At 53.5% G+C, this 25884-nt stretch overlaps 10 protein-coding genes across 10 annotated transcripts; 6 read left to right on the top strand and 4 right to left on the bottom strand.

Annotated features, from left to right (window-relative positions):
- Positions 1-288: 288 nt before the first annotated feature.
- J4E78_003608 (uncharacterized protein) lies at positions 289-573 on the bottom strand (the record flags this gene model as incomplete). Its single annotated transcript, XM_049364246.1, has 2 exons — positions 289-545; positions 567-573. 2 exons carry the CDS (start codon positions 571-573, stop codon positions 289-291), a joined length of 264 nt encoding a protein of 87 aa, XP_049224911.1.
- A 2483-nt stretch (positions 574-3056) lies between these two features.
- On the top strand, positions 3057-3871 carry J4E78_003607 (uncharacterized protein; the record flags this gene model as incomplete). Its single annotated transcript, XM_049364245.1, has 2 exons — positions 3057-3660; positions 3714-3871. The coding sequence occupies 2 exons, from the start codon at positions 3057-3059 to the stop codon at positions 3869-3871; spliced, it is 762 nt and encodes a 253-aa protein (XP_049224910.1).
- A 4849-nt stretch (positions 3872-8720) lies between these two features.
- On the bottom strand, positions 8721-9482 carry J4E78_003606 (uncharacterized protein; the record flags this gene model as incomplete). The annotated part of the gene is made up of 3 exons (XM_049364244.1): positions 8721-8855; positions 8912-9216; positions 9476-9482. 3 exons carry the CDS (start codon positions 9480-9482, stop codon positions 8721-8723), a joined length of 447 nt encoding a protein of 148 aa, XP_049224909.1.
- Positions 9483-10803: 1321 nt separating this feature from the next.
- J4E78_003605 (uncharacterized protein) lies at positions 10804-11796 on the bottom strand (the record flags this gene model as incomplete). Its single annotated transcript, XM_049364243.1, has 2 exons — positions 10804-11503; positions 11789-11796. The coding sequence occupies 2 exons, from the start codon at positions 11794-11796 to the stop codon at positions 10804-10806; spliced, it is 708 nt and encodes a 235-aa protein (XP_049224908.1).
- A 232-nt stretch (positions 11797-12028) lies between these two features.
- On the bottom strand, positions 12029-12840 carry J4E78_003604 (uncharacterized protein; the record flags this gene model as incomplete). The annotated part of the gene is made up of 2 exons (XM_049364242.1): positions 12029-12577; positions 12625-12840. 2 exons carry the CDS (start codon positions 12838-12840, stop codon positions 12029-12031), a joined length of 765 nt encoding a protein of 254 aa, XP_049224907.1.
- Positions 12841-13184: 344 nt separating this feature from the next.
- On the top strand, positions 13185-16030 carry RNR1 (ribonucleotide-diphosphate reductase subunit rnr1; the record flags this gene model as incomplete). Its single annotated transcript, XM_049364241.1, has 3 exons — positions 13185-13203; positions 13261-13418; positions 13469-16030. The coding sequence occupies 3 exons, from the start codon at positions 13185-13187 to the stop codon at positions 16028-16030; spliced, it is 2739 nt and encodes a 912-aa protein (XP_049224906.1).
- A 640-nt stretch (positions 16031-16670) lies between these two features.
- J4E78_003602 (uncharacterized protein) lies at positions 16671-17159 on the top strand (the record flags this gene model as incomplete). The annotated part of the gene is made up of 2 exons (XM_049364240.1): positions 16671-16815; positions 16960-17159. The coding sequence occupies 2 exons, from the start codon at positions 16671-16673 to the stop codon at positions 17157-17159; spliced, it is 345 nt and encodes a 114-aa protein (XP_049224905.1).
- Positions 17160-19893: 2734 nt separating this feature from the next.
- J4E78_003601 (uncharacterized protein) lies at positions 19894-20947 on the top strand (the record flags this gene model as incomplete). The annotated part of the gene is made up of 2 exons (XM_049364239.1): positions 19894-19902; positions 20186-20947. The coding sequence occupies 2 exons, from the start codon at positions 19894-19896 to the stop codon at positions 20945-20947; spliced, it is 771 nt and encodes a 256-aa protein (XP_049224904.1).
- Positions 20948-21859: 912 nt separating this feature from the next.
- On the top strand, positions 21860-22168 carry J4E78_003600 (uncharacterized protein; the record flags this gene model as incomplete). The annotated part of the gene is made up of 2 exons (XM_049364238.1): positions 21860-22026; positions 22084-22168. 2 exons carry the CDS (start codon positions 21860-21862, stop codon positions 22166-22168), a joined length of 252 nt encoding a protein of 83 aa, XP_049224903.1.
- Positions 22169-22905: 737 nt separating this feature from the next.
- J4E78_003599 (uncharacterized protein) lies at positions 22906-24154 on the top strand (the record flags this gene model as incomplete). Its single annotated transcript, XM_049364237.1, has 3 exons — positions 22906-23076; positions 23136-23597; positions 23648-24154. 3 exons carry the CDS (start codon positions 22906-22908, stop codon positions 24152-24154), a joined length of 1140 nt encoding a protein of 379 aa, XP_049224902.1.
- Between the last annotated feature and the right edge of the window lie 1730 nt (positions 24155-25884).

Raw genomic sequence — 25884 nt, 5'->3', positions numbered from 1 at the left:
CACCGATGAACGCCAAATAAGAAAGTCGATGACGATGCGATAGCCAGCTGATGAGAGTCAGTACGTGATGCAATTTGTAACAAGTAGGCGAAACTTACATCGTCAATTCAAAAATGCAGCTGTTGCCTCATTCAAAATGCGGCGGAAGGTTGCGGAAAGTAGGTGTTGTGGGCGAAGGCTTGTAAAGGTGGTTCGGAGGTAGATCGTTGTTGCTTTGCCGTTCCGTGCTTTGCTAATTCCGTGGATCCCCGCCGTATGAGAACGAGAGCAGTTGTTTCCGGCAAGCTCTTATTGGCCGCCTTTGTGATTGTCCCAGAATCTCTTAGTAGCGTTGCGAACTATTTCGTTATCTCCGAATCGTGTGCGATAGTAGTTCATGAGCGCAAATTCGTCTGGTGGGAGGATGTAGGATTGTGGTTGAGCGTTGAGTTTTGACCAGACCACGGCAAGGCGTTTCTCAAGGAATTGGGCAAGTTGCTGGTCAACGCCTCCGTCACTGTTTTGAGCAACGTGAACAGCCTGGCCAAGAGAGAGGTAGCCGTGGCCTGCTATATATTCCGTGTTACCACCCATGGTTGCTGTGTAATGCAGGATATATTGGTTGGTGATGAGGCTAAACGAGAGAGGAAGGAGCGACGGCTGATAGTAGTATAGTAGTAGTGTCGACAAGATAAGGAGCGTGGGAGTGGAAGATAATGTCAAGAGAGCGGTGACGGGTAGTGAGACACGGTGCAGAATAGGTGAGGAAGTAGTGCGGACAGGTAGTCTATATACGAAGGCATATTAATAGGCAAGTTGAGAATGAGACGAACCCACGTGGAGAAACAGGCAGATCCTGAACAACAACTCATGCAGCAGCGCAGGGTAAGAGCTTAGTCGAAGCCTCAAACAGTTGGCTCCGGGAGCGTGCCGTTTTGGGCGCTGTCAAGTTGTGAAGCGAAGGAATGGGTGTAACACGAAAGCACAGTATCATCCCGCCGAATAATGTGAGAGACCAGGGCCCTGGTCCGCCAGGAAGTCACAAACGGCGCCGAGCTTTTGCAAGGGCATGGCGATCAACTCCAGAGTCCAGCCGAGCTAGCAGGGGCCACAGACGACGCTGGCGCCGTTCGAAGAGGAGCCCTTGTCCGGTGCTTTGGGACGTCAGAGGGCAGAGGAACGCTCGTGACCACGGGCCAATCAAGGGGCTAATGCGGCGGCAAGAGGACGATGTTAAGGCCAGGTAGATGAATAGTGGTCTCCATCACTCGTCAGCTCAGTACCCAAAGCTCAAAGTTTGAGACTGGTGCGGTTGCAGGGTTGTGGGAACGCCGAAAACTTTAAAGGATCAACTTGCAAACCTTCCCAGGCGCTCGCAGCCAGGCGCCGAGCCGTGCTGCAGGAATGTCGGCTAGAGAGTTGGACGAAAAGGAAAGGGCGAGCCAGTTAATGACAGGTGAACGCCCACTAAAGCAGATGAGCATACTATACAACAGTCGGCGCAGGTTGGCGATGTCGTGATGCAGTTCGGCAGTGGGAGTGGCGCCGGGAATTGCAAACGCGTCGCCAGGCATCAGGACGAGTCGGCGACTGCAGCGCAGCGGAACCATGTGTGGAACCTTGTCAGATCGAATCAGGCTAATGTAAAACGTTGGAGACTGTTAGAGGCCGGATGCGTCCGCGAGATGCCAACGCCCTTGAGCAGACGCTCGACCATGTAGATGCAGGCAGTTGTCATACCCAAGGATGATCAGCCCCACCCACCGCCCACCCAGAGTCACCCCATGCGAGGCGAGGCGACGGGATAATGGCATGCGGTTGCGAGGAGAGTGGGTTGTGAAACGATTGTATTGACTGGACTTCTGTAACGGAGGGTACTCCTGTTCCACTACTCCTGCGCTTTCGGTACCAGCGAACAGGTTCGCATACAGAGAGAGCTGGACCCGCACGGTCGATAATAAAGCTACGCGTGGTGACCCCGCAATTTAGAATTCAAGATGCACAGTAAATACGACGCGTGAAATGCAATCCGGCACGCCATGGAGGTCCATGCTGGCGCGATGCATCTCGAGTGTGATGCCGGCTGGCAGGCGGCGGCCTAGTTACGCCACACTTCGGGCGTGCTCGACGGGCTTTTGGGACTGCAAATGACCGGCGCGCTTGCGAGACATCACACTGATGTTGCTGGCCAAGCGACGGCGAAGGAGTCGGGCGTGCGTCGCTGCAAGTGCTGCCCATGTTCCGCCCGCAAGGGGGCGTGGTGCTATGCCGCTCTGGTCATGGACTGCAACAGATGTTTGCAGGAAACACGCTTCGAGACTCCCCGAGGAAGCTCTTGGCCACGGTTGGGCTAATGCAGGCTGACGCTTCTGTCAGGCAATTCTGAGATTGTGCGCACGACACGACCCCGGGGTGCTGGCTTTGGACGAACGGCAGGGTCAGTTCGCCACGTAGAAACTGAAGGCGTTCAGGAAATGAGACAGTTCTGGCAGAGATGGGCGAAACTGTTGAGCGGCTGCTCCACCAGGGCTGCTTCACGCCATCAGTGCGCGGCGTGACATATCATCGGTAGGATCCGACATGCGACATGGCCACGACAATGACACGAGGGTTGAGGCAGCGACATTTCGGTCAGTGACTCGGTAAACTCTGGCTTCTTCTTTCTAGCGCGTCCACGGCGGGATGTTGTGCGTCGTCTTTCTGCTTCGAGACGAGAACCACGAGGTGTATGGATGATGCCCGTCGCCGACGGTATGCTCCGGGAAGCGATTACTACTACAACGACTGCGTGTGGTATCTACGGGTAAAGCAGAGTCGGCAATCGCGTTAGGAAGAGTGCATGCGCGCGCGGTGCATGGCGCCATGGGCCCTCGTGCGGCGACGGTGAATCTGTCGGGGGGCGGGATTACCATGATCCGACGGACGGACCCTGACTAAATTATATGGCAATGGTGACGATGCACCAACGGCGGTAGCTTTGGCGAGGTTTTGAGAGTGCGACAACGAGCCTGAGTCGACCACACCGCCCCACGTGAAAGCCGATTCACCTGCCCTGCCCATCTCCGATCGTCCATGCCATGAAGCCACGAGTCGCCCGCCTGTGGCCTGCCACGCTGCCGTTTGGCGGTGCCGCCAGTGGTGCCGCCTCACGCCCATCGGCGCCCTTCCTCCGCAACTTCTTCACCTCTGCCCAACCCGCCGCCCGGCCCAGCCTAGGAAGCAAGTCGCTGCACCACGGCGCCCTGCTGCTGTTCCGCTACCAACGATCTGCCCTCGGCCGCCGCTTCCGCTCGCTGCGCTTCAAGAGCGACAAACCGCCCGTCCAGTCGCACAACCCCACGCCACACCTTGGCAGTCCCGAACCTGCGCCCTCGGTATCGCAGCGACTGAAGAAGCTTTCTCGCGAATATGGCTGGACGGCAGTGGGCGTCTACCTGGGCCTGTCCCTCATCGACTTCCCCCTCTGCTTCATGGCAGTGCGGCTACTGGGCACGGACCGGATAGGCCACTACGAGCATGTGCTGAAAAATGCCCTCTGGAGTGTCGTCCGCCTCGTTATTCCCGACGCTGGCAAGCAGCCAGCAGAGGCCGAAGCCGACGAGACCACTGCCGAGGCCACCGCGAGGGAAGGCTACGTTGAGGCTGGAAAGGCGGTTGGACACGACGGAGGGTCAAACGCATGTACGCAAGACCGCTGCCTCTGGTGCTGTATACACTGCTAACAACCACCACAGCCATCTGGTCACAGCTCGGCCTAGCCTACCTCGTGCACAAATCCCTGATCTTCTTCCGCGTGCCACTTACCGCAGCCGTCCTCCCCAAGGTGGTCAAAACACTAAGGAGCTGGGGCTACAACATCGGCAAGAGGAAGCCCAAGACGCCGCCAGTCTAATTGCGAACAGACTTTCACCACCCGCCCACGGGCCATCGAAACCACTCCTTGTACATTCATGCATTACGACTTTGTAACAACATACACCTGTAGGATACGCATGTCAGACGAGCACCTCTGTTACATTCTACTAGTAGCGCACCAGCACATCTAGCGTCTCTTGACGTTGACCGCAATGTATATTCTCGGTCTTGCAGCGGCATGTCTTGACAATAGACAGCAATTACCGATACACCCAGATTCCCCTTTCAATACAATTAATTGTACAGCAAATCCCTGCGGTGGTTCTCTTGACTTTGACACCTTCCATTCATTCCCGCGCGTCTACTCTCGAATGCCGAGGACGGCACCTCAGGACAAGGAGCGTTTCAGGCCTCCCCCACGATCGCTCGCCAAACCTTGTCGGTCCAGACGAGCCGCGGAGTGCTCTCCGCAGATTGTGCTCAAACCTAGCGCAATAACCCCGCTGCTGGGAATGTTGCTAGAAGAACTTCAATCGTTGGCAAAACCGCGCTTACACAAGGAGCACCCTGTGCTCACGAGGGTACCAGCCGTGCGAACAGGAGCCGTAATGTTATGCACAACATACAAGGCGTGCAGGGGAGCGTGGCCTTATTCTCGACCGCACCCTCGCACTGCTGTTGCCGGCCCTGAACGTTGGGAATAGTAGTAGCAATACCAAGCCGAACTACCATCGACTTCGGACCTTCGGACCTTCACCGTATATCGGACTTCATCTTTGAGCTTTCCCGGAACGCGGTATCAAGACTGCAAATCTTCGCCCAAGTTGCAGAGTTTTGCCGCATGGGACATGGTGTTCACATCCGAGCTTTACCCAGTCACCAAGTTCCACCTCGTTGGACTATCCCTTTTGCGCATCGGGCCTTCTTGTGTGGAAAGTTTCCCTACCTTCGGGATTTCCCCTACACTCTAAATCTACTCGCTTACCCAATTCGTACCCTGAAGCCGTTCACACCGATGTATCTTTTAGTCTCGGGGGCATCTTTTTGAAACCTTGCACTCTCCTAATCGATAAACCATGTGAACCATGTGCTGCTCTGGCAGCGATTAGTCTTCTCCATACTTGGCATCCATCATAATCGTACGATGGGCTTCGAGGCTTATATGTACATCAGTCTTATATGTCGCTCTCGATTCTTCTGACGCCCAAACTATCGACTTTTTTGACCGAAGGTTGATCAAGATGACCAAATACATGCTCCGGAGGAAAGCTGCACGCGCGTTGACGCTCATCACATTAAAATCTTGGATCACGATGTGATGCCAATACGCACACTGCGGTAACTTGTTTCCGATGAAACGCGTTACAAGCATCCACTCTGCATTTTGACAACGATGGCAGCCTCGCTTCGTGCCGCCGACAAGGCATCAGCCGCGAACCTGCAATTGTGACCAACTGCCGAATTGAGGCGTCGCGGAGATGATGTGTCTCAACGGTACAACAGCATTGACGGGAGCTAAAAGCTTAAAGATGTAGCTAAGCCGTCACATCGCAAGTACGCGGAGAAAGTCCCAAACAGGTAAGCAGTGATTCATCTATCGATGATCACTTCTTGGTCGCCGTATACGGACGGGTCAAGACAATGCCGTCGACTTCCTACCAGATTGGTAATATACGGAATATACGGAGATGAGATCAGTCATCCAGAGTCACTATGGAAATGCTAAGATAATGTGAGGCGTTCTTGCACGTCCCAGGATATCCTTTCGAGAAATGCATGAGGCTGATTTCAAGTGCCGCTATCCCTATAACCTTCCCCGCTGTCGTCCGTAACTACCGCCAAGGCTTCCCCGTCGTTACAAGGGCAGAGAGTACGCGGTGTCCGTATCATCATGTCGACGGGTAAGGGCACCGGTAGACCCATATAGCAACCGCTCAACACATCTCGACAGCCGTAGTGCTGCCGGAACCCGACATTCCAGATGCTTCCAAATAGTACAGGATCCTCGTAAAACAACGCAAGGCAACGTGGTTGAACAGGGAATGTATGAACGGAATGAGACCCGAGTAGCCACATAGTAAGGCAGCCAGGTCAATTAAACGCTCACGGGGTCGTTCTTGGAACATTCTTAGAGGGCTTGTATCGAAGTTGTAGCTGTTCGAGCAAGCGTGACAAATTGGTTCCTGATTCTACAAAAAATTGAAAATCGTGATGTACGGACGGGTACGGGTGAGGTTCGCGGGCGCGTATATCCTGGTGGACCTCAGTCGTTTCAAACTCTGGAAACGACATAAGCACCTCATCGTAGGCAATGATGTGCGCCATGCCCAGCATACACGACGTAGACGCGTCAATTCTGTGCGACGTGCTGCCGAAGAAACTGCGCATCGTGCGTAGCTGTCGAGTACACAAGAGAAGAAACTTCGCGGACCGCGATTTTCTTCCAAACCACGCCTGCACGTGTCCGCGCTAAACCCGATGTCACAACCCTGCATGAGCCCCTAACCCCTTTGATCCACAAACCAACCCTCGCAAGCCTCACCCACGCAAACGCAACCACCAACGCGCATCCCCAACACGCACCCTAAATACCCCACCCCACATGACTTCCTCCAATCTCGCGCCGCATTCCCTACGATGAAAGATCGCGATCCTCAAATCCCATTGTACACCGGCATACCATGCCCCGCCTTCCGCTGCGCCTCTTCCGCCTGCCGACAACGCGAGCGAAGCGCCGTCGACGCATGTACACCATGTTCTTCCTGCTGTTTGTGATGGTGGCTTTTGTGCTGCCTTTTTACGTCATTTACAAGCCGCCGAATGCGTTGATACGGTATTTTCAGCGGAGGTGGCCGGATGTGCTTTGGCACGTGCCTTTGGCGAAAACAGCGGGAGGAGAGAAAGTTGTTGCTTTGACGATTGACGATGCGCCGTCGGAGTACACGAAAGAGATTTTGCAGGTACTAGAAGAAAATGATGCGCACGCTACGTTCTTTGTTATTGGAGGCCAGGTCCCAGGAAGACAAGATGCACTCGAGGCTCTTGTGAAAAGCGGTATGGAATTGGGAAACCACGCCATGCACGACGAGCCATCTCGTTCTCTCAGCCCTGAAACCCTCACTGCAGAAGTAAAACAAGTGGAAGGCTACATCAACGGCACCTACGACGCAGTGGGGAAACCGCATCCGCCACGTTACTTCCGACCTGGCTCGGGTTTCTTCAGCACGAGGATGAGGGCGCAGATTAGGGAGATGGGGTACCAGATGGTGCTGGGTAGTGTGTATCCTCATGATCCGCAGATCGCGTATCCGGCGGTGAATGCGCGGCATGTGCTTAGTATGGTGAGGGAGGGCAGTATTGTTATTTGTCATGATCGGAGGGGGTGGACGGCGCCGATGTTGAGGAAGGTGTTGCCGGTGTTGAAGAGGAGGGGGTATAGGGTTACGACTGTGTCGGGGTTGTTGGAGGCGGCGGGGAGGGGGTGAGGTGTGAAAGCGCAATGAGGTTGCGGTATTAGGAAAAGCTGCGCCGGAACACGAGGGGTCGGTATCGAGGAGATAGCGGTTGTGTGGATCTTGCATCCGTCGTTCGAAACGGTAATGCAGCATCGCGGCCGCATCTGGAAGTCCTCTCAGATAATGAGTTCCGATCCATGGCTTGTCTGCTTCAAACTGAAACCACAGTGCAGACTGCCACAAAACATCGCTCTTCTCAGTATCACGAGCAGGACCAACACCGAAAAAATTGTCAGCTGCTGTTCATACACCATGAGTACACCTAGATACCGCAATCACGGTACAGCAGGTCTTATATCAAAGGAATCGGTCGGCACACGGGTAGCAGGCCAACAAGGCCAATACATCATCCTTAAGGAATGACCATTCTCTTCAAAAGCTTTGCTCCATCTCCGTCTTCTTATATTGTCCATAAGTTTTGCCCGAAAATCCCAATCTCTCCAACTCCAACATAACCATTTCTCCGTTCATGTTCAATAGACAGCCTTTATTCTAAAACCAGAGTAAACCATTTGGTCACGATCCTGACGACTGACATAACCGCAGACATGGGAAGCCTCACTAGCCGTGTTTATATTACACTCATCTTGGCTCATGTTTTTTTCCTGCTACTAGTAGAGGCATTTATAAAACTCCGCTCGCAACACGATGACACTCACACTAGCCCACAGATTCTTCTAGACGCAATCTACAGCTGCGATCTTGATAAGCAAGCCTTGGTCGTCTTTGCAGCTGCAGGCAGCGAACATATCTAGGTGAGGTATCCGGAAAGACCTTCCAGGTAGCTCGTGGCACGAAATTGTTCAACGTCATCGTTGTCATGCTTCGACATCACTATCACGGCTTCGCCGCAAGATAAAAGTCAATGTCGTCAATGTCATGGAAAGCAAGTTGGATGGATATTTTGCATCACAGCTTGTCTTCGATCACTAAGATTTTTGTCGGTTCTGTTGTTATGTCATGCGAGAATATGGGAATGACGAAGGTTGTGCTTGAATGTATTAACGTCTCCATGCACGCAACGAGTTCAAAAGAAAGACACATGGCACCTCACAGAATAAGTCTGAGCAGCGTTCGTATGCCAGGATAGGGCTATGTGCTAAATATTACCGAGACTCAAGGACATTACTTCATGGATGTGTGTCACAAGCACGTTCATGAAAGCACGAACAAGACGTCATCACAATTGCATAATCAAGATGACTGCATGAATTATTTCCTTCATTGAGGTATATTACATCGTAAGAAGCAAGCCCTTTATCAAGCTTTTTGCTAGCTCATATCATCTGCATCATTCGCTGACTGAAGCATCAATCTAAACCGCCAAAGATGAGAATCCCTAAACTCCTCTGCCGTTATGGGGCGAGACGCTTAGTCGAAGGGGTTGGTGCGGGTTCCCCAGTAGGTGAGGAACATGCTGAGACCGACGGTCTCGAGGACGCGGGCAAGAGCACCAATGGCGATGGTGTCCATGGGGCGCTTCTCGGTGACGACCTGGGAGACAATCTGTTGACCTGTTAGTGGATGATTGTGGAGTTTGGTTGACACGTGGGATGACGTACGGAGGGAGCGGCGGAGGCGAAGAAGATCAGGGAGCCGAGGTAAGCAGCACCCTTGTAGGTGAGAGTTCCGGTAGCGTTGATCAGAGCACCGACACCGTAGGCCTGGATACCAGAGCCGAGGACGGAGCTACCCCACGATGCGGCGGCGGTAGCGGCCTCCTTGCTGTGGAAGTACTCCTCCTTGGAGTTTGCCTGCTGTGCGCGGCGGTATGCGTCACCGAAGACGGGGCCGAGGACAGCGAGGGAGACGGCGTGGTTGAAGGCCGTGCCGAGGGCAATGGCAGAGGGCTTGACGGGAGGAAGGTCTGAGATGGATTGTTAGTCAGATTCTTCAATTGCGATGTCTAAGCTGCCACATGGTGCGCAATTGCTCGTGCAAGTGCGGGCAGCAGCTAGAACGCGGAGTGAGTGTTTGCTTACAGTGTAGGGAGGCCATTGTGATGGTAGTGTGTGGTTTGGGATGAGGTTATGGGGAGAGTAAAGTGAATTTGCTTGTGGTGATGGTTTGCAGGAGACCAGGAAGACGAGCTCTTTTGTAGTCGCAGCCGCAGCGAGGGCCTGCACCTGACATTCGTATGACGTAGATGCCAAGGCCCCACTCAATCGTGGACAATCGAGCCAGAACCTGGCTCAGCCCGTCCCAATTGATCCAAGTCCCATCCACTTGCCCTGGAGCGGGTCTGGACTGTACGCCATAGTAACTTTAGCATGGCCACAGCACGGCCAAAGACTGGCTTTTCGACTTTCGACGTGCTTCCTTCGCGCGTCTCTCACTCAGGTACGTCACTTGGGAAGTGGAGTGAGCAGGGAGCTCGGACCCACTACCCCATCTGCCAGCAATTTGCGGCTGCGGGTTGTGTGCTACCAGGATTTAGCGCTCGCATCCCCCTCGGTTCGTCGACAGGTACACCTTGCCTTTGCGTCGGGGAGGGGGATGATTTTCCCTCTATCCTTGTCGCTCCTCTGCCAATGCGCTTCCGCTGTCGTCTTGCAGCAAAGTGCGCGCATAGATTTGCTTTTGAATTGAACCACTGCCAACTTCACGCGCTCCACGGAGCTATCTCCTAGCGGCATGATGATACCAAAGAAGGCCTTCGGGCTTGTTGTTTGCCTGCTTCTCGCGACAGGCCTCATACTTTTCTCGCGGACGGTGGGCCACTCGCTCGCCGAGTACTTCTTCGGGCCGTATGGGCCAGTCATACCCTACACCACGCATATCGTGTTGTTCCAGTTCAAAGATGGCACCAGCAAGTTCGCTGTCAAGGAGGTTAGGCGCGCGCAAGACCCACGCTGATGAGCGACGCTGAGACCACTTCTTAGGTGATTGCGCAATTCTTTGGGCTGAAGAAATCATGCATACATCCGACGACGCTGAGGCCATACATTGTGTCGATTTCGGGAGGGAAGGATATCTCGACTGAGAATCTGCAGGTATTCAGCGCCGATCGATGCGTGGAGATCGTCAACAATCTGACCTTGCCGAACAGAACGGCATCAGCCACGCTTTTGTCCTCCAGTTCCATTCCATCGAAGATCGTGATTACTACGTCAATGATGATCCAGTTCACAAGACGTTCAAAGAGGCGGCAGCATCGGCACTCGAGAAGGCAATTGTCGTCGACTATCAAAATGGGGTTTTTACAAGTGTGTAATTCTAAGAAAAGCAGTCTATGTTTTGTTCGAAAGAACAACTCGTCCGAATACCCTCGCCAAATAGGCCTTTCCTTCGTCGATATACCATTACCCGCCAATTCGAAATACAAAATAGCCAATCAACTCCGATACTCCAAATTGTTATTCTCGCCAAGTAGACCTCCATGTCGTAAAACACCTCGCAACTCCAGCTCATCCGATCGTCATCTTCAGGAACCCACCAAAGCTTCTCTCAATCCTCAATCCTTCATCATCTCGCTCGCCTCCTCCTCCCGTTCCCGCCTGTACTCGCATGCCCCCCTCTCTCCATTCGTTGCATGACAATGATAGTCGCATAAGTCAGGTTCATCAACTGAGTCGAGCCCACCATGTCGAAAGTCGACAAATTGGCCCATAATCCTCGCTAGAAACGGAGCCGGTAACATTTCGATCCGGCTAGCCACCCAGCAGTCACTCCCGCTCCAGTAGCAGAAGCAATCGATGATCATACGTAGAAGTGGATCCTCATCATCTAAGTTCTTGACTGCGTAGACAACGTGGGAGAGATCTGGTAGTAGATCCTCATCGACAAGATACTCGAAGATCGTATCCAGACACTGCCGCTTGAGCTTAGGAACGTCGTATTTGTCGGAGAAGACGTAGAGCCTAACAAGCCGGTCAAATCGAAAGTTGGCGTCTTCGTCGCGGTGGTAGAGCGCGAGTAGCTGCGGAGAGTCGGCCTCTGTGGGGAAACGTTGACGATACAACCAGTTGGCGAACAGCTCGAAGATGTTCGCTTCAGTGTCAGGCAGGGTGACGACTTTGTCTTTGGCTTCTTTGAAGGGACCTTTCAGGGCAGCGAGAAAGAAGGGCGAGTAGTAGACAATAAGGTTGAGGTGCACAGTGAAGCGTTTTGCCTTGGGTCCAACAACGATCTCAGCCATGACGGTGTTAGGTGCTCTATCGAGGTTAGCATCTTGGGTAGTACTAGTACTCGGATATAATGACTTACGATATTCGGGGCTGTGTCTGTGACTGCTTTTGCTGGTTACTGGCCGACATGTTGTTACTGAGTAGATGGTATATAGAGGATAAAGGAGAGAGGAAGGGAGACAAGCGCGCGAAAGTCGGCTTTATATACACCTAGGCAGCCTCGTCTTAGAGTTGATGTCGTGGTCACTGCGGCGTTAAGTCCAGTGAGGGGATCCTTCACTACGACATATCAGACTTCGAGATCTGGGTCACCTCGGCATCTCGAGCGCGTGTAGGAGCAAATTACAAACGGGGTGAGGCAGTTGCACTGAGTTTCCTAAGGGGCTTGTGATCACCCGCCCTGTTTTAAAGACGTACGTTGCGTCACAAAGCTTGCTCGAAAGTTGCTTGACCAATCCGCGTGGAAGTCGTATTGAACGTCTGTTTGTTGTACATTTACACATTTGCTACAGAGGCTTCGCGGGATAACGTCCTCGCTTTCAAATTGACATGTTACGCCTTGACCTTCTTCATCTTCTCCATCTTCTCCTTATGCGCCCTTGTGCGCTCCTCCTTCTCTTGCTGTAACCTTCGGCTCCTTTCTACCATGTACTGCTGCTTTGCTGGTCCAACGACCTTGTTCGGGGCCTTGCCCATATCCACCTCCTCAGGGTAATGCATGGTCCTCTTCATCTCAATCTCTGGGTACACCTTCTTAGGCGCGGGCAATGTCCTCTTGTCCAGACCTGTGGAGTGTAGTATCCGTAACCTCTCAACCATGTCCCGCAAGCCATCTACGCCGTCCTTGCGGAATTGTGTGACCTTCTTGACGTGTGTTGTGATTCCTGGTGTCAGGCCTAAGTTTGCTGGTCTCCTTGCTAGTGTCTTTGCGGTCATGGCGAAGCGCATGTCTCTTGGTCCGTCTACGAGTTCGAGGATGGCGGATTCGGCTTGGTCTTCTTTCATGGGCTCGACGCGGAGTACTCGAGTGTAACCGCCGGGTCTGGATTCGTAGCGCTCTCTTATGGGGCCGAATAGCTTGGGTACCATCTCATTTGGTTCCTGATATTATCAGTACGCGCTCTGGGACAAGCCATTGGGGTTCGTACATAGAAGATCTGTGTCGCTCTCCGCCGTGTCGCTTCCGTGTTCTTCTTTCCGAGGGTAATCAGCTTCTCCGCTAACCGCTGTGCCTCCTTCGCCTTGTGCCATGTTGTCGCTATGGTTTCGTGCTTGAAGAGCGATGTGACGAGGTTCCGCAGGAGCGCTTGACGATGCGACGACGACCGACTGAGGTGGCGATATTTCATGTGACCGCCTGCCATGACGGGCAATTGGTTCTGTGTAGGCCGGGAAGGGCGTGGAGGATCTTGATGTTGCTGCTCTACCTCAACCTCTTGCACGCCGCGATACTGTCGCCCGCGAAAAGTTCGGGCATCGGCGGTCGCTTCCCCGACTCCACATCCCTGCCCACGCCTGCTCTGCTTATGCAATCAGCCACTTTAGCACTAAACGGATCCGTGACCCAAGCAACGCGACGGGACGCGTTTCTTCTCTTTACGCGTTATAAGTGTCCCTGCGTCCACCCACCCCTCACTCCTGCACTCTCCTCAATACATCCTCTTCACGATACCCACACATATACCCCCCACTACTCTTCTAATTCAACATGTTCGTCCTCAAGCGTGGTATGTACTGCTTTGCCTTCACCGCCTCAAATCTTCACCACTAACGATTGACTTCAGATGGACGCAAGGAACGCGTGCAGTTCGACAAGATCACAGCACGAGTCTCAAGGCTGTGTTACGGCCTCGACCCGGACCATGTTGACCCCGCCGCCATCACCATGAAGGTCATTTCTGGTGTCTACCAGGGTGTCAACACCGTCCAGCTAGACGACTTGGTACGGCTTTCGATGAGTTGAATGTCTTTCCAGTGGCTAACAGACGACAGGCCGCCGAGACAGCAGCATACATGACCACCACACATCCCGACTACGCCATCCTCGCTGCGCGTATCGCCGTATCAAATCTTCACAAGCAGACACAGAAGCAATTCTCTGTCGTTGTAGAAGAGCTGTACAACTATGTCAACCCCAAGAACAACACCCGCCAACCCATGATCTCTGATTACATCTACAAGATCATCATGGACAACGCCGACGAGCTCAACTCGGCTATAGTCTACGACCGCGACTTCAACTACCAGTTCTTCGGCTTCAAGACGCTTGAGCGCTCATATCTCCTCCGCATCAACGGCAAGGTCGCCGAGCGTCCACAACACATGCTCATGCGTGTCGCTGTCGGTATTCACGGAGCCGACATCGAGAAGGCCATCGAGACCTACGACTACATGTCTCAAAAGTACTTCACACACGCCTCGCCCACACTGTTCAACGCGGGTACACCATCGCCACAAATGTCGTCATGCTTCCTCATCGACATGAAGGAGGACAGCATTGACGGTATCTACGACACACTCAAGACATGTGCGTTGATCTCCAAGACTGCCGGCGGTATTGGTCTCAACGTCCACCGCATTCGTGCTACTGGCTCATACATTGGTGGCACCAATGGAACATCCAACGGTCTCATCCCTATGCTCCGTGTGTACAACAACACTGCTCGCTATGTCGACCAAGGTGGCAACAAGCGTCCCGGTGCTTTCGCCATCTACCTCGAGCCGTGGCACGCCGACGTCTTCGGCTTCCTCGACCTGCGCAAGAACCACGGCAAAGAGGAGGTCCGTGCTCGTGACCTTTTCTACGCTCTATGGATTCCCGACCTGTTCATGAAGCGTGTCCAAGACAATGGAAACTGGACACTCATGTGCCCCAACGAGTGCCCCGGCCTTGCCGATGTCTATGGTGATGAGTTTGAGGCTCTGTACGAGAGCTACGAGAAGCAGAACAAGGGTCGTGAGACTGTCCGTGCCCAGAAGCTCTGGTATGCCATCCTTGAGGCTCAGACCGAGACTGGTAACCCCTTCATGCTTTACAAGGATGCTTGCAACCGCAAGAGCAACCAGAAGAACCTCGGTACCATCCGCAGCTCCAACCTGTGCACCGAAATCGTCGAGTACACTGCTCCTGATGAGGTTGCCGTCTGCAACTTGGCTTCTCTTGCCCTGCCTTCCTTCGTCGACTACAAGCGTGGCGAGTTTGACTTCAAGAAGCTCCACGAAGTCACACAGGTCGTCACCCGCAACCTGAACAAGATCATCGAGGTCAACCACTACCCAGTCGAAGAGGCACGCCGCAGCAACTTCCGCCACCGACCCATCGGTATGGGTGTCCAGGGTCTCGCTGATGCCTTCCTTGCCCTCCGCATGCCTTTCGAGTCCAATGAAGCGAGGAAGCTCAACATTCAGATCTTCGAGACCATCTACCACGCTGCTCTCACTTCCTCATGCGATATCGCAAAGGAGCTTGGTCCCTACGAGACCTACCCGGGATCCCCCGTCTCTCAGGGTCAACTGCAGTATGACATGTGGGGTGTCGAACCTACGGACCTTTGGGACTGGGCTGCCTTGAAGGCAAAGATCGCTGAGCACGGTGTACGCAACTCCTTGCTCATTGCGCCTATGCCAACTGCGTCTACATCACAGATTCTGGGCAATAACGAGTGCTTCGAGCCATACACATCCAACATCTACTCTCGCCGTGTGCTCGCGGGTGAGTTCCAGGTTGTCAACCCCTGGTTGCTCAAGGATCTCGTCGACATGGGCCTCTGGTCTGAGAACATGAAGAACCGTATCATCGCTGACGGCGGTTCAATTGCCAGGATTCCCAACATCCCCGAGGAGACCAAGACGCTCTACAAGACCGTGTGGGAGATCTCGCAGAAGAGGATCATTGAGATGGCCGCTGACCGTGGTGCATTCATTGACCAGTCCCAATCTCTCAACATCCACATGAAGGAGCCTACCATGGGTAAGATCACTTCCATGCACTTTGCTGGCTGGAAGGCTGGCCTCAAGACTGGCATGTACTACCTCCGTACCATGGCTGCTTCAGCACCTATCCAGTTTACTGTCGACCAAGAGGCCCTCAACGTCGTAGACACCAACGTTGCTCGTGCTCTGCCCAAGGTACGAAAGCAACCGGGTTTCCAGCCTGAGGCTATTCGACACTCACCTGTCACTGCTTCTCAAACCCCATCCTCAGCACCTCGCCCAATGTATGCCACCAAGCCTACCAACGGTGAGGAGAAGAAAGAGGAGGAAAACGGTGTTCCCACCCCAGATGCCACCCCAGAGGCCACCGCAACGCCTGTCACAGAGACCCGCAACGCTCTCGCAAGCAAGCCTTTCAAGGCCGATGTGGAGGAGGGCGCGAGCCCAAAGATGGTAGCTGCTGATGCAGCCGTCAAGCCGGACGAGGAGATCACCAGGAAGGACAAACAAGATGAGGACTCCAAGGATGACAGCGAGGACCGGGATGGTGACATCTATGCTGAAGCCGCCCTTGCTTGCTCGATAGAGAACCCTGAGTCCTGCGTCATGTGCAGTGGTTAAGCACTGCAATGTACATCTGCAGGGCGGGCTTAGGTAAGAGCAGCGCTCTTACGCATATGGTCTTTCCGATTGTTTTCGGCGTTGGTGGTCTTTACGCGTAGGTACGCTTGGATTAACGCAAGGGGTACGAGCTTATGAGTTGGATGTGTTTATTGTCAAGCCATATTGTATGTAGCGAACACAAACGTTCTTTAGAACACGATTTTTCCGCAGCAATTGAGTTTCACCCACACCGTGATGTCCTCAATTCCCCCACGCTCCAACACTAGCGTGACACGTTCCGAAAGCCGCGGCTTAATTCCGAACAGGAAGCTACATCTTCCCCACATTGCGCCCTACAACAGTACAACCAACACGCGCCCTTGGAACTACATACTACTCGGCGTACCTCTATAAACCACGTTTTGAAGTACTGCATACCGTACGTACCTTTCTCCGCTCAATTCCCCCTACCAACAAGCTAACACGCGCACCTCCTCGTAGCTCTCCCACTCCCACGCTCTCGTAGCCGCAGCCCCACACGCTCGCCTACTTGCTACGACACATACATATGTTCGCTCTCCGCACCTTGCGTCCCGTCATCGCATCTACGCTCGCAACAACATCATCGAGATACGCACCGCTGTTCCAACACCGCACAATGGCATCCTCTACCGCAGCTCCACTACAAGAATGGCTCATCATCGTGCCTGATCATAAGGATGCGTTGCAGAAACGGATTGCGGCTCGCCCGAAACATCTCGAGGGGTTGAGCGCGGATAGGGAGGATATGTGGTTGTGGGGTGGTATGTTCACGCCCGTTATTGTCTTTGTATAAGTGGCAGGTCAATGTGGCATGACAAGTCTACTGACCTCGCGTTGGATATCCCACACACCTGTGGCAGTATTGCATTGAATAAGAGGATCATGCTAATTGTATATCTCTACAGGAGCCATGCTCGAGGAACCCATCAAAGAAGGCGACACGGGCCCACCCAAGATGAAGGGCTCAGCGTGCCTCATTGGCGCGAAGACGAGGGAGGAGGTTGTGGAGCGGTTGAAGCAGGATGTTTATGTTAAAGAGGGGGTGTGGAATCTGGAGGATATGCAGATTATTCCGTTTAAGAGTGCGGTTAGGAAGGCGTTGTAGGGGTGTGGTGGAGGAGGAGAGGATAGGAAGGAAGACATAGTCATGACCTCTGCCAATGGCAGTTGCGCATCTCATTGCTAGCCGTCGAACTGGTATTTCTCTATGCGCTTCCCCAGAATCTCAACCCACTACAATACGCCTTTGCCGGTTGCGCGTTCGCAGTGCTATGTGATCTCATCCAATCATTCCTCGCACCGTATTCCGTCCTCTGCATGCATGTCTTATCCCGCATGTATTGGCGATGCAGCTCAGTGGCGTTGTGTAACGCGAGCCTCCAATGATACAACTGTTCCGCTGGATTGGCGCTGAACAACAAACACATCGCTGCACGACTCCGCACTGATAGCTGATCCTGCATGTTTTATTGGATATCATGCGTAGGTCAATGTAATGGATGCGCAGTGTGCTGAAGCGACATGAAAGCGTCAGCCTACTTCAGTTTGCGGTCAGATGAAGTCTTGAATTCTTCTTTCTTAGCTATCTCACTTGGACGCCCACCCTGCCAGTCAACTTGCTTGTTAGACATACTTCCATTCATCTCGTTACATAACCTCAAGACCGGTCATGGCGCCCATCGTTCACATCATCGATCCGGATCCGGATACAGTCATTGTGCTCAAGAATCCGTGCAAGGTATTTGCGCCCTGGGAACTGGAGGAGGAACGATGAAGTCCAACCATGTCTGAAGTGCCAGTACCGCCAGATGACGTCGATCATCCACAGCCTCCCTCACCTTCACCTCGTCAAGAACCTGCACTTGTCGAGACACCTGAAGATAGCAGCATGTATACCTTGGATGAAGGCTCCACCGCGCTTGCAGAGCCGTCCTCTGGTGTGCATTATACGCCGTCACCAATCTTACCGGAAGAGCCTGAAGAGGAGTCAATCCATTACCATGTGTCATCACGCCACCTGATACTTGCGTCGGCCACATTCAAGCGAATGTTAGCACAGGACGGGTTCGCCGAGTCTGTTCGCAACGAAGCCGATGGTCTTTACCACACAACGGCTCACGATTGGGATGCCGAAGCCTTCCTTATTGTTTTGCGAATTGTCCATGGTCGCAACAAGCTGGTTCCACGGGAAGTGCCCTTGGAAATGCTTGCTAAAATAGCTGTGCTGGAGGATTACTACAGCTTCGGAGAGACCCTCGATGTGTTCATTGAGGTGTGGATCCGGGAGCTTACAAAGGGATCTCTACCCCAAATGCACTGTAGAGATCTGGTATTGTGGATCTGGATTGCATGGGTGTTTGATGTTGAAGAGCACTTCACGAACGCCACGGCGACATCCATAAGGCAAATCACTGAGCCCTTCAGGACGTTCGATCTCCCTATTCCTTCGATAGTATCAGGTACGTGAGTTTACAAAACGCCACAGACATGTTCTTATGCACAACAGATGCAATCGACACAAGGCGTTACCTGGCAATTGAGTCTCTTATCGAAGCGCTTTACAAGCGTCTTGAGATGTATCGTGCGATAGATTATACTTGCCGGTACACTGACGATTCTCACATGTCCTTCCAGTGTGGCTCTGTTCTTCTCGGAAGTCTGATGAAGGAACTATGTCGTCTGGGTCTTGATCAGCCTCGACCTGAGATCCCGTTCAGCTTCAGCGTACTTTGCGGCCAGGTGCGAAATATAAAATCGACTAAATGGTACCATTCACGTAACGACTACCATATATGTAACCTGAAAACAGCATTGGGGGATCTCACAACAGATGTACAGGGTACAATCATCGACTTGAGCTTGGGAGAACTCAAGCATAGATAGCAGAGATATGTAGTGCAATGCGAATGATCGAACGCGTACAAGAATGATATGCTGATGCCTCAGCCAAGTTCACCCCACAATTCTCGCCGGAAGTGAAGATGAGCACTAAGCCAGATAAGACCTAGTGGCGAAACAGGGGTCCAATGTCCGATGTCAGAAGTCGGGAATGACATGTCGACGATCATTCAAGCTGCAAACCTCCCTGAACTTCGACAATGCCACGATGAGCGAAAGCCAGAAGCTCCTGCATGAGCATCCTTCCGACAGCGACTCAGAACCCGAACACGAGCGCAAACCAAGTCCGCGACACCTGTCTCCATCGCCCTCGTCATCGCGAACCACCTCCGTGTCTCCAGCACCACCCGGGTCACGCCCGAATGGCAACATTAAGCGGCAGTCGTCGTTCGCACAAGCCCGGCCCGATGGCGCACCGAGAACGCCAAATCGGGTGCGCTTCGAGGAACCCAGGAGGAGCATGAATGGAGACAACAATGGCGGCGACTGGCTCGAGCTAGAGGGAGACGACTACTTGGATGGCGGCGATGGGCGGGAAAGAACGCAGCGACTTCCTCTGCTTACTGGAATCGAGGCGCCGAGCGTCACAGTCGCCGAAGAATCCTTCAATCCGGAAGACCATCTCGAGAATGCGCGACCACGGAGCGGGATGCGCAGCGCGTTCATGAACATGGCAAACAGTATAATGTATGCCGTCGAACAAGAAAATGTGGAATAGGGCTGACACAAAGCAGAGGAGCTGGCATCATCGGCCAACCTTACGCTGTTCGAAACGCAGGCCTCGTGACAGGCACCGCCCTCCTCATCGGCCTCACCATCGTAGTAGACTGGACCATACGACTCATCGTCATAAATTCCAAGCTCAGCGGTACCGATTCGTTTCAAGCCACGGTACAACACTGCTTCGGCAAATCGGGGTTGATAGCGATATCTCTCGCGCAATGGCTCTTGTATGTTCACCCTACGACTTGTAGCAGCAAGGGTATTGACAGCATACAGCGCTTTTGGTGGCATGGTCGCGTTTTGCGTCGTAGTCGGAGATACAATACCAAGGGTCTTGGATTCGATGTTCCCTTCCTTAGCAGACATGCCGTTTCTCTGGCTACTGACTAATAGACGGGCCATCATGATCTTGCTCATTCTTGGCATATCCTTTCCACTATCGCTCTATCGGGATATATCCAAGGTAAGATATTCGCGGTTCCGCCTCATATTTGCGCTGACAATTCTTAGCTGGCCAAAGCAAGTGGTCTAGCACTGGTCAGCATGACCATCATCATAGTGACCGTAGTCACGCAAGCCTTCCGCGTACCCGCCGAACTGAAGGGCCAACTCCGCGGCAACTTCATCATCCGCCCCGGCATCTTCGAAGCAATTGGCGTAATCGCTTTCGCCTTCGTCTGCCATCACAACAGCCTCCTCATCTACGGGTCCCTCCGCAAACCTACGATCGATCGATTTACACGCGTTACACACTACAGCACCAGTATATCTTTAGTCGCATGTCTTGTCATGGCTCTAACAGGCTACTTGACCTTCGGAGACAAAACCCTGGGCAACGTGCTGAATAACTTTCCGAATGATAACCTCATGGTCAATATCGCGCGACTGTGCTTCGGCCTCAACATGCTCACTACGCTTCCGCTCGAAGCCTTTGTATGTCGAGAAGTCATGACCAACTATTGGTTTCCAGACGAGCCGTACCACCCGAACCGCCATCTCATCTTCACGACTTCGCTCGTCGTCTCCGCCCTCACACTCTCCCTCCTCACCTGCGATCTCGGTATAGTGTTCGAGTTGTTCGGCGCAACATCTGCATGCGCATTAGCCTTCATCCTGCCGCCCCTTTGCTATATGAAGCTGAGCCAAAGAAGCTGGAAGACGTACTTGGCTGGGGCTGTTGCGGCATTTGGAGGTATCGTTATGGTCATCAGCATCATTAAGACGACGAGCAAAACGATGATGGGTAACAGTGAAGGGGCCAAATGTAGTTGATCTATATTGTATCATATATATAGCGAGCATTGGGTGGCGTTTTGGTATACACGTTGCATGTGCATGGCGTAGAAGGCCGGTGGGGGTCACCGACCTTGTTAGACAGAACCTTGGAATACAATGTTTTCACTTGCTGCCAACGCGCACTTGCATTGTCGCATCGCCGAAAATAAGGCTTGACGAAGGCTATTCTCGTCTTTTTCGGTTCAATCGGCACCAAATTCCTTGAAGTTGGAGTCTCGTTAAGCTCACTAGCTTTCCTCAAGTCCGGTACACCAAGTGCCTCCGGCACCACATCCGGCGCAGGACGCGTACTCACAGACCCACAACAAACTTCAACACCACGCTAAGCATCAATTCACAGTATCGTGATGAACGTTTCGCGATGACCGTTTTTTCTGGTCCCCAATTCATCTCGCAGATTAGCGATGACGATGCGGCTGCTTTCTGTGATGTTGGAGGCGCAGATCACCCCCTGCTTTGGGGCATTGACGTCACGCAATGCAGGTTCCCGAACCCTGCTTTCGCGACCTTGACAGACAGCTGGGAAGACACGACGGACGAGCGCTATGACAGGGAGGACTTCACATATAAGACCCGGCATGTGCATTCCGAATGTTCAACTCTAAATCTCCAGACTTTATCATCTCCACCGTCTAGCCAAGCACGCATCTCGCAGTCCAGATCTCCTGTCGATTATCTTGAAGCTTCTCATAACTCCTACACCAAATCAACGACATGCCTCTCTTCGGATCCAAGCGGGAGCCTAGCCCCCCTCCTGCTCCTCCTCAGAAACACTCCATGTTCTCTCGGCGTCGCTCTTCTTCCCCTTCGTACAGGGATTCGCGCCATAGCAGCTCCACCAGCCGCACCACCACGACATACACCTCGTCCCCTAAGCGTACATCTGGCATGTTCAGCCGCGGCTCCGGAGACCCTAGCATTGCGACTGCGAAGCAGAGTTTGATGACTGCTGAGGCTGCGGAGAGGGACGCTGACCGTGCGCTCTTTGTCGCCAAGAACGCTGTGAGGGAGGCGCGGGAGCATGTTCATCGTTTGGAGCGTGAGGCTGCTGAGGAGTAAGTACTACCGTGGGCAATGGATACGATGTTGAGTGGTTGCTAATGAGTATATAGAGCGAGACTCGCGAAGATCAAGCAGGGCGAGGCCAAGGCTCTCGGCAAGAAGGGCAAGCTGCTCGGAAGACACGACCATGTCTAGATCGACCCAATGCGCCACCCTTGGTACACCCATCGATACGGCGGGTCGGGCTGATTCCCATTTCCTTTTATCACGATGTTGAATGATGTGAAGCGCGGAGTTGTTGGATTTCTTATGTCGCCATGAGCGCCTGTATAATACCCCTGATGTCTCTATGCATATCCAATTCTGTTTGTCTACCGTTTATCTCACCTTATGCGTCAATTTGAGTGATCACGTCAGCCTGGCAAACGTCATTCCATTGTCTGGGTTCACATGCTCTATCACGCCTGATAGAAGATGGCAAACAGACCGGCGGTCTCGTGGATGCGAGCATATTCTGCAAACACTCTCTCTCTACTACTTATACCACGGGGAGGCCCTCCTAAATTGAACAAAGCAGGCAACTCATGAACTGCTCCATCAACAGTAAGTCTTCATATATCCTCGTCGCCGTTGTGCAGCACACTAATCTGATAGCAGAGACTGAGCGCGACCGCTCGACGCGAAAGCCCATACGTTGAAGCTCCTGCCGGCGGAGGTCGTGTGAAAGCCAAAGCAAAATACCAGATGACGGAAGAACTAGGCGGCGTTGTGGTCGCCAAACTGAAAGAGTTTCTCGACAAACGCACAAACTCCCTCAGCGCCCACACACCACCGATATTCCCACCCCACCAACACAACTCTACCTCAATTCTCTATACCCCACCTTCTTACACGTATAATACCTTTCTATACACCCTCTTCATTCAGTCAAAATGGCTCGCACCAAGCGCGAAGCGCGCAGGGCGCCCAACTCCATCGCTCAACATCGTCGCGACATCGCGGCCTACTACGCGGGGCTTGTCCAGGACAAGAACACGCCCGCCCGTCGCCATGCACTCGCGTACTCCTCGCTGCCTGAGGAGACGCCCATTCCTGTCGGCTTCGTAAGTTACCATTACTCCAATTCAAGGATAAGCAACCGCTAACTTCAACCCCTCTTCAGACTGGTCAGATCATCGAGGAAGCGCAGAAGCCACAGTGGCGACGCGACTTTGAAAAGGCCAGCCGCATCACCGCCGCTTGGCAGGCTGGCAAGGCCACGGACGATGAACGGTGCTGGTTGAGAGTCTTCTTCGACCGCGAAGCCAAGGCAGAGCAAGAGAAGCTCGAGCAGGCGGCTGCGACTGAGGCAAAGAAGCAGCAGTGGGTCCTGGACGGACAACGTCGTCACCAGGGCATCTTGTCCGCTGGCGGCGACCCTGTCTGGACTAGACGTCATCTCAACAGGGCCTTTCTGGGCTACGGCGACAAGTCAGATTCCGACTCTGACAGCGTCTTGAGTCCTTCTGAGAGCGACATCGACGACCCCGACTCGGGTCGTATTCCGCAAGACCCTCCTGCCGTGGGCAAACAGCCTGCTGTCGGTGCAACGTCGACTCCCACTCCTGAGGTGGTCGAAGAAGAGGTAAGCCCGTCCATCCCATCACACATACCATCATTACTAACATGAGCCAGATCAAGACCCAGATCACCGACGCCATCTCAAGCCTCACGTTCGAGAAGGGATCAGACTGCCCCCTCTGGATCGGCCACCTCGAAAAGCCGCTTCCTCACCCCCACCTGACCCCCCTTCAGAACGAACACGTTCTGAAGCGTCTCTACGAGGACGAGATCGCGCGTCTGAGCGCGCTCCGCGACACCCGTGGCCCTCCCGCCGGACACCCTCCGGGTGGTGACTGGATGTATACATCCCTTTACGGGCAGACGCAGCAGGTGAAGGAGGAACCGGCTGAAAGCCATCGGGCTGCTGCGAGAGGCTGGTGGACGTACAGTGTAGATGGTGAAGATTTGGAGGAGGTTTGGGAGAAGTGGCCGGTTGGCCTTGATGGGGAGCCAGTGGGCTGGAGGAAGGTGAACTGGAAGGATGGGACGGTGGGGAGTTCTCTGGTGAGGAACTGGTTGGAGAGGGAGTTGTGGGCGTTGCCCGAGGAGGATGCGATGGAAGGAGTTGAGTTTGAGTAGGCGGGTGGCTGGCTTGCGTGTCTTCCTGACCATGTACGGATGATGCGGGGATATGTAGTTGTGCTAAGATACCATAATGAATGCATCTGAAAGACGATGACCTTGCTCAGTAGATAATACCACATTGGCTTACGTAAAGTCTCTTGCACCGATCACGAGGGACCCTGTCGTAGACAAAGGATTTCAGTAACCGCAACCATGACATCCCCAAGGTCATGTCGCCTCTAGTAGACATATAGGCCATGTCTGCCGCCCCCAGTATACCCATGTATAACCCTGGCGGTCATGGCATCCATATATTGATCATCAGACTCGGATTGTGGCCTCCTTGCTACTCTCGTCAACAGCCTCGTGAGGAATGCATTCGCCGACTCGGTACTCGATCTTTGTGGAATTGTGCATAGCCCTGCAGTACCCTCGACGCATACATTGTAATCGCTGATCCTGTTCGTGCCTGTGTGATATCCACGTAAACGTCTTGATCCATTCATGTATGATGCATGCTAAAGTCTCTACCGCCTGTCTTCGTGAACTCTGGCTTGCGAAGGCCGCATGGTATCTCAGCTCTACGTTGTAGTACCCTCGCCACCCTGGTATGATCCTCTTCGTAAACCCAAAGCTGTTCGCCGTCCTCATCTCTGTCTGTACAGGACCCTGGACCCTCAGCCGCTGACATGTGTCCCACAAGGTGAAGTGACATTGACATGCTGCAAGGCCTCGAACATGCATCCCAGAATGTCTCTAATACGGAGCTCTGCTGCCGATTGCGGGTTCGGACTCTTCGGTGGGCTGGGTTTGCGGTGAATCGTCGTGGGCTGTTCGCGTTCTCGAGGCGGTAGCTCTACGGAAGCATAAGCAATCTGGCCTAGAGAAGACGGAGGGTATAGATGTTGGTGTAGGCAAGCCCGGGGGCGTTCGATGTTCGGTAGCTGCTCATGGGCGTGACGCCGCAGGCCGGCGCTGTGGTCTTGGTGTTGCACCGCCCGCCACCTCCGCGGCCAACTCGATGTTCTCAAAGCCGCAAGGCAGTGATTTGCCCCCAAGTCTCGAGGGTTCCTCCGTGTCCGAGCTGCGGTTCCACAACCACTTTGTCAATTCTGTCCAAAAAAGTGTGAGGAGAAAGGTACGGTTCAAGGCTTCGCTGGCGTGCTCTGTCGACCCTCACAGACATCTGCTGCCGTGTTGCATGAGCCTGCCAGTTCCCCTATGTGAAGCTCTCAGCGAAAACTTTGGTGTTCCTCTGCTCCCTCAGCTGGTTTTTACGGAGGACTCTCGGTCAACCCACCCCCTCCACGCTGTATCTTCACCACCACCAGACCAAAAAATATCTGGGGAGTGCCAAAAGCAGTGCAGAGCTCACTATATCCTCCTCGAGCTTTTCTGGTGTTTCTTTCTCGACGTGGTGGAGTTGCACTCCCACATTTACACCCTTGGGGTGAGCCTCCGCCACCGCGCACGGTCGCAACTGCTCCTCTGCTTCACCCCTAGTGCTATCTGAAAGCTCAGGGTCCAGGTTATTGAGTCTCCCCTCAAGCCTGTCTATACCTTAACACCCCTCCTCCCCAGAGCCCGAAGGGCAGTACGACAAGCACCGTGAAGCCCGCCGCAAGCTCCTCCAACTTTCCCGGTGTCGATACGACGTCAGGGGCATCTGGAACATCCATTGATGCCAAGTGGTGGTGATGGTGAGGCCGCGAGCCTTAGCTGCGAGCCTGGCGGCCTGGCCAGGG

Source organism: Alternaria triticimaculans, assembly GCF_023758025.1.
Source record: "Alternaria triticimaculans strain BMP 0046 chromosome Unknown scaffold_3, whole genome shotgun sequence".
Lineage (NCBI taxonomy): Eukaryota > Fungi > Ascomycota > Dothideomycetes > Pleosporales > Pleosporaceae > Alternaria > Alternaria triticimaculans.
The sequence above is the reverse complement of the archived record's forward strand: the minus strand, read 5'-3'. Positions and strand labels throughout refer to the sequence as shown.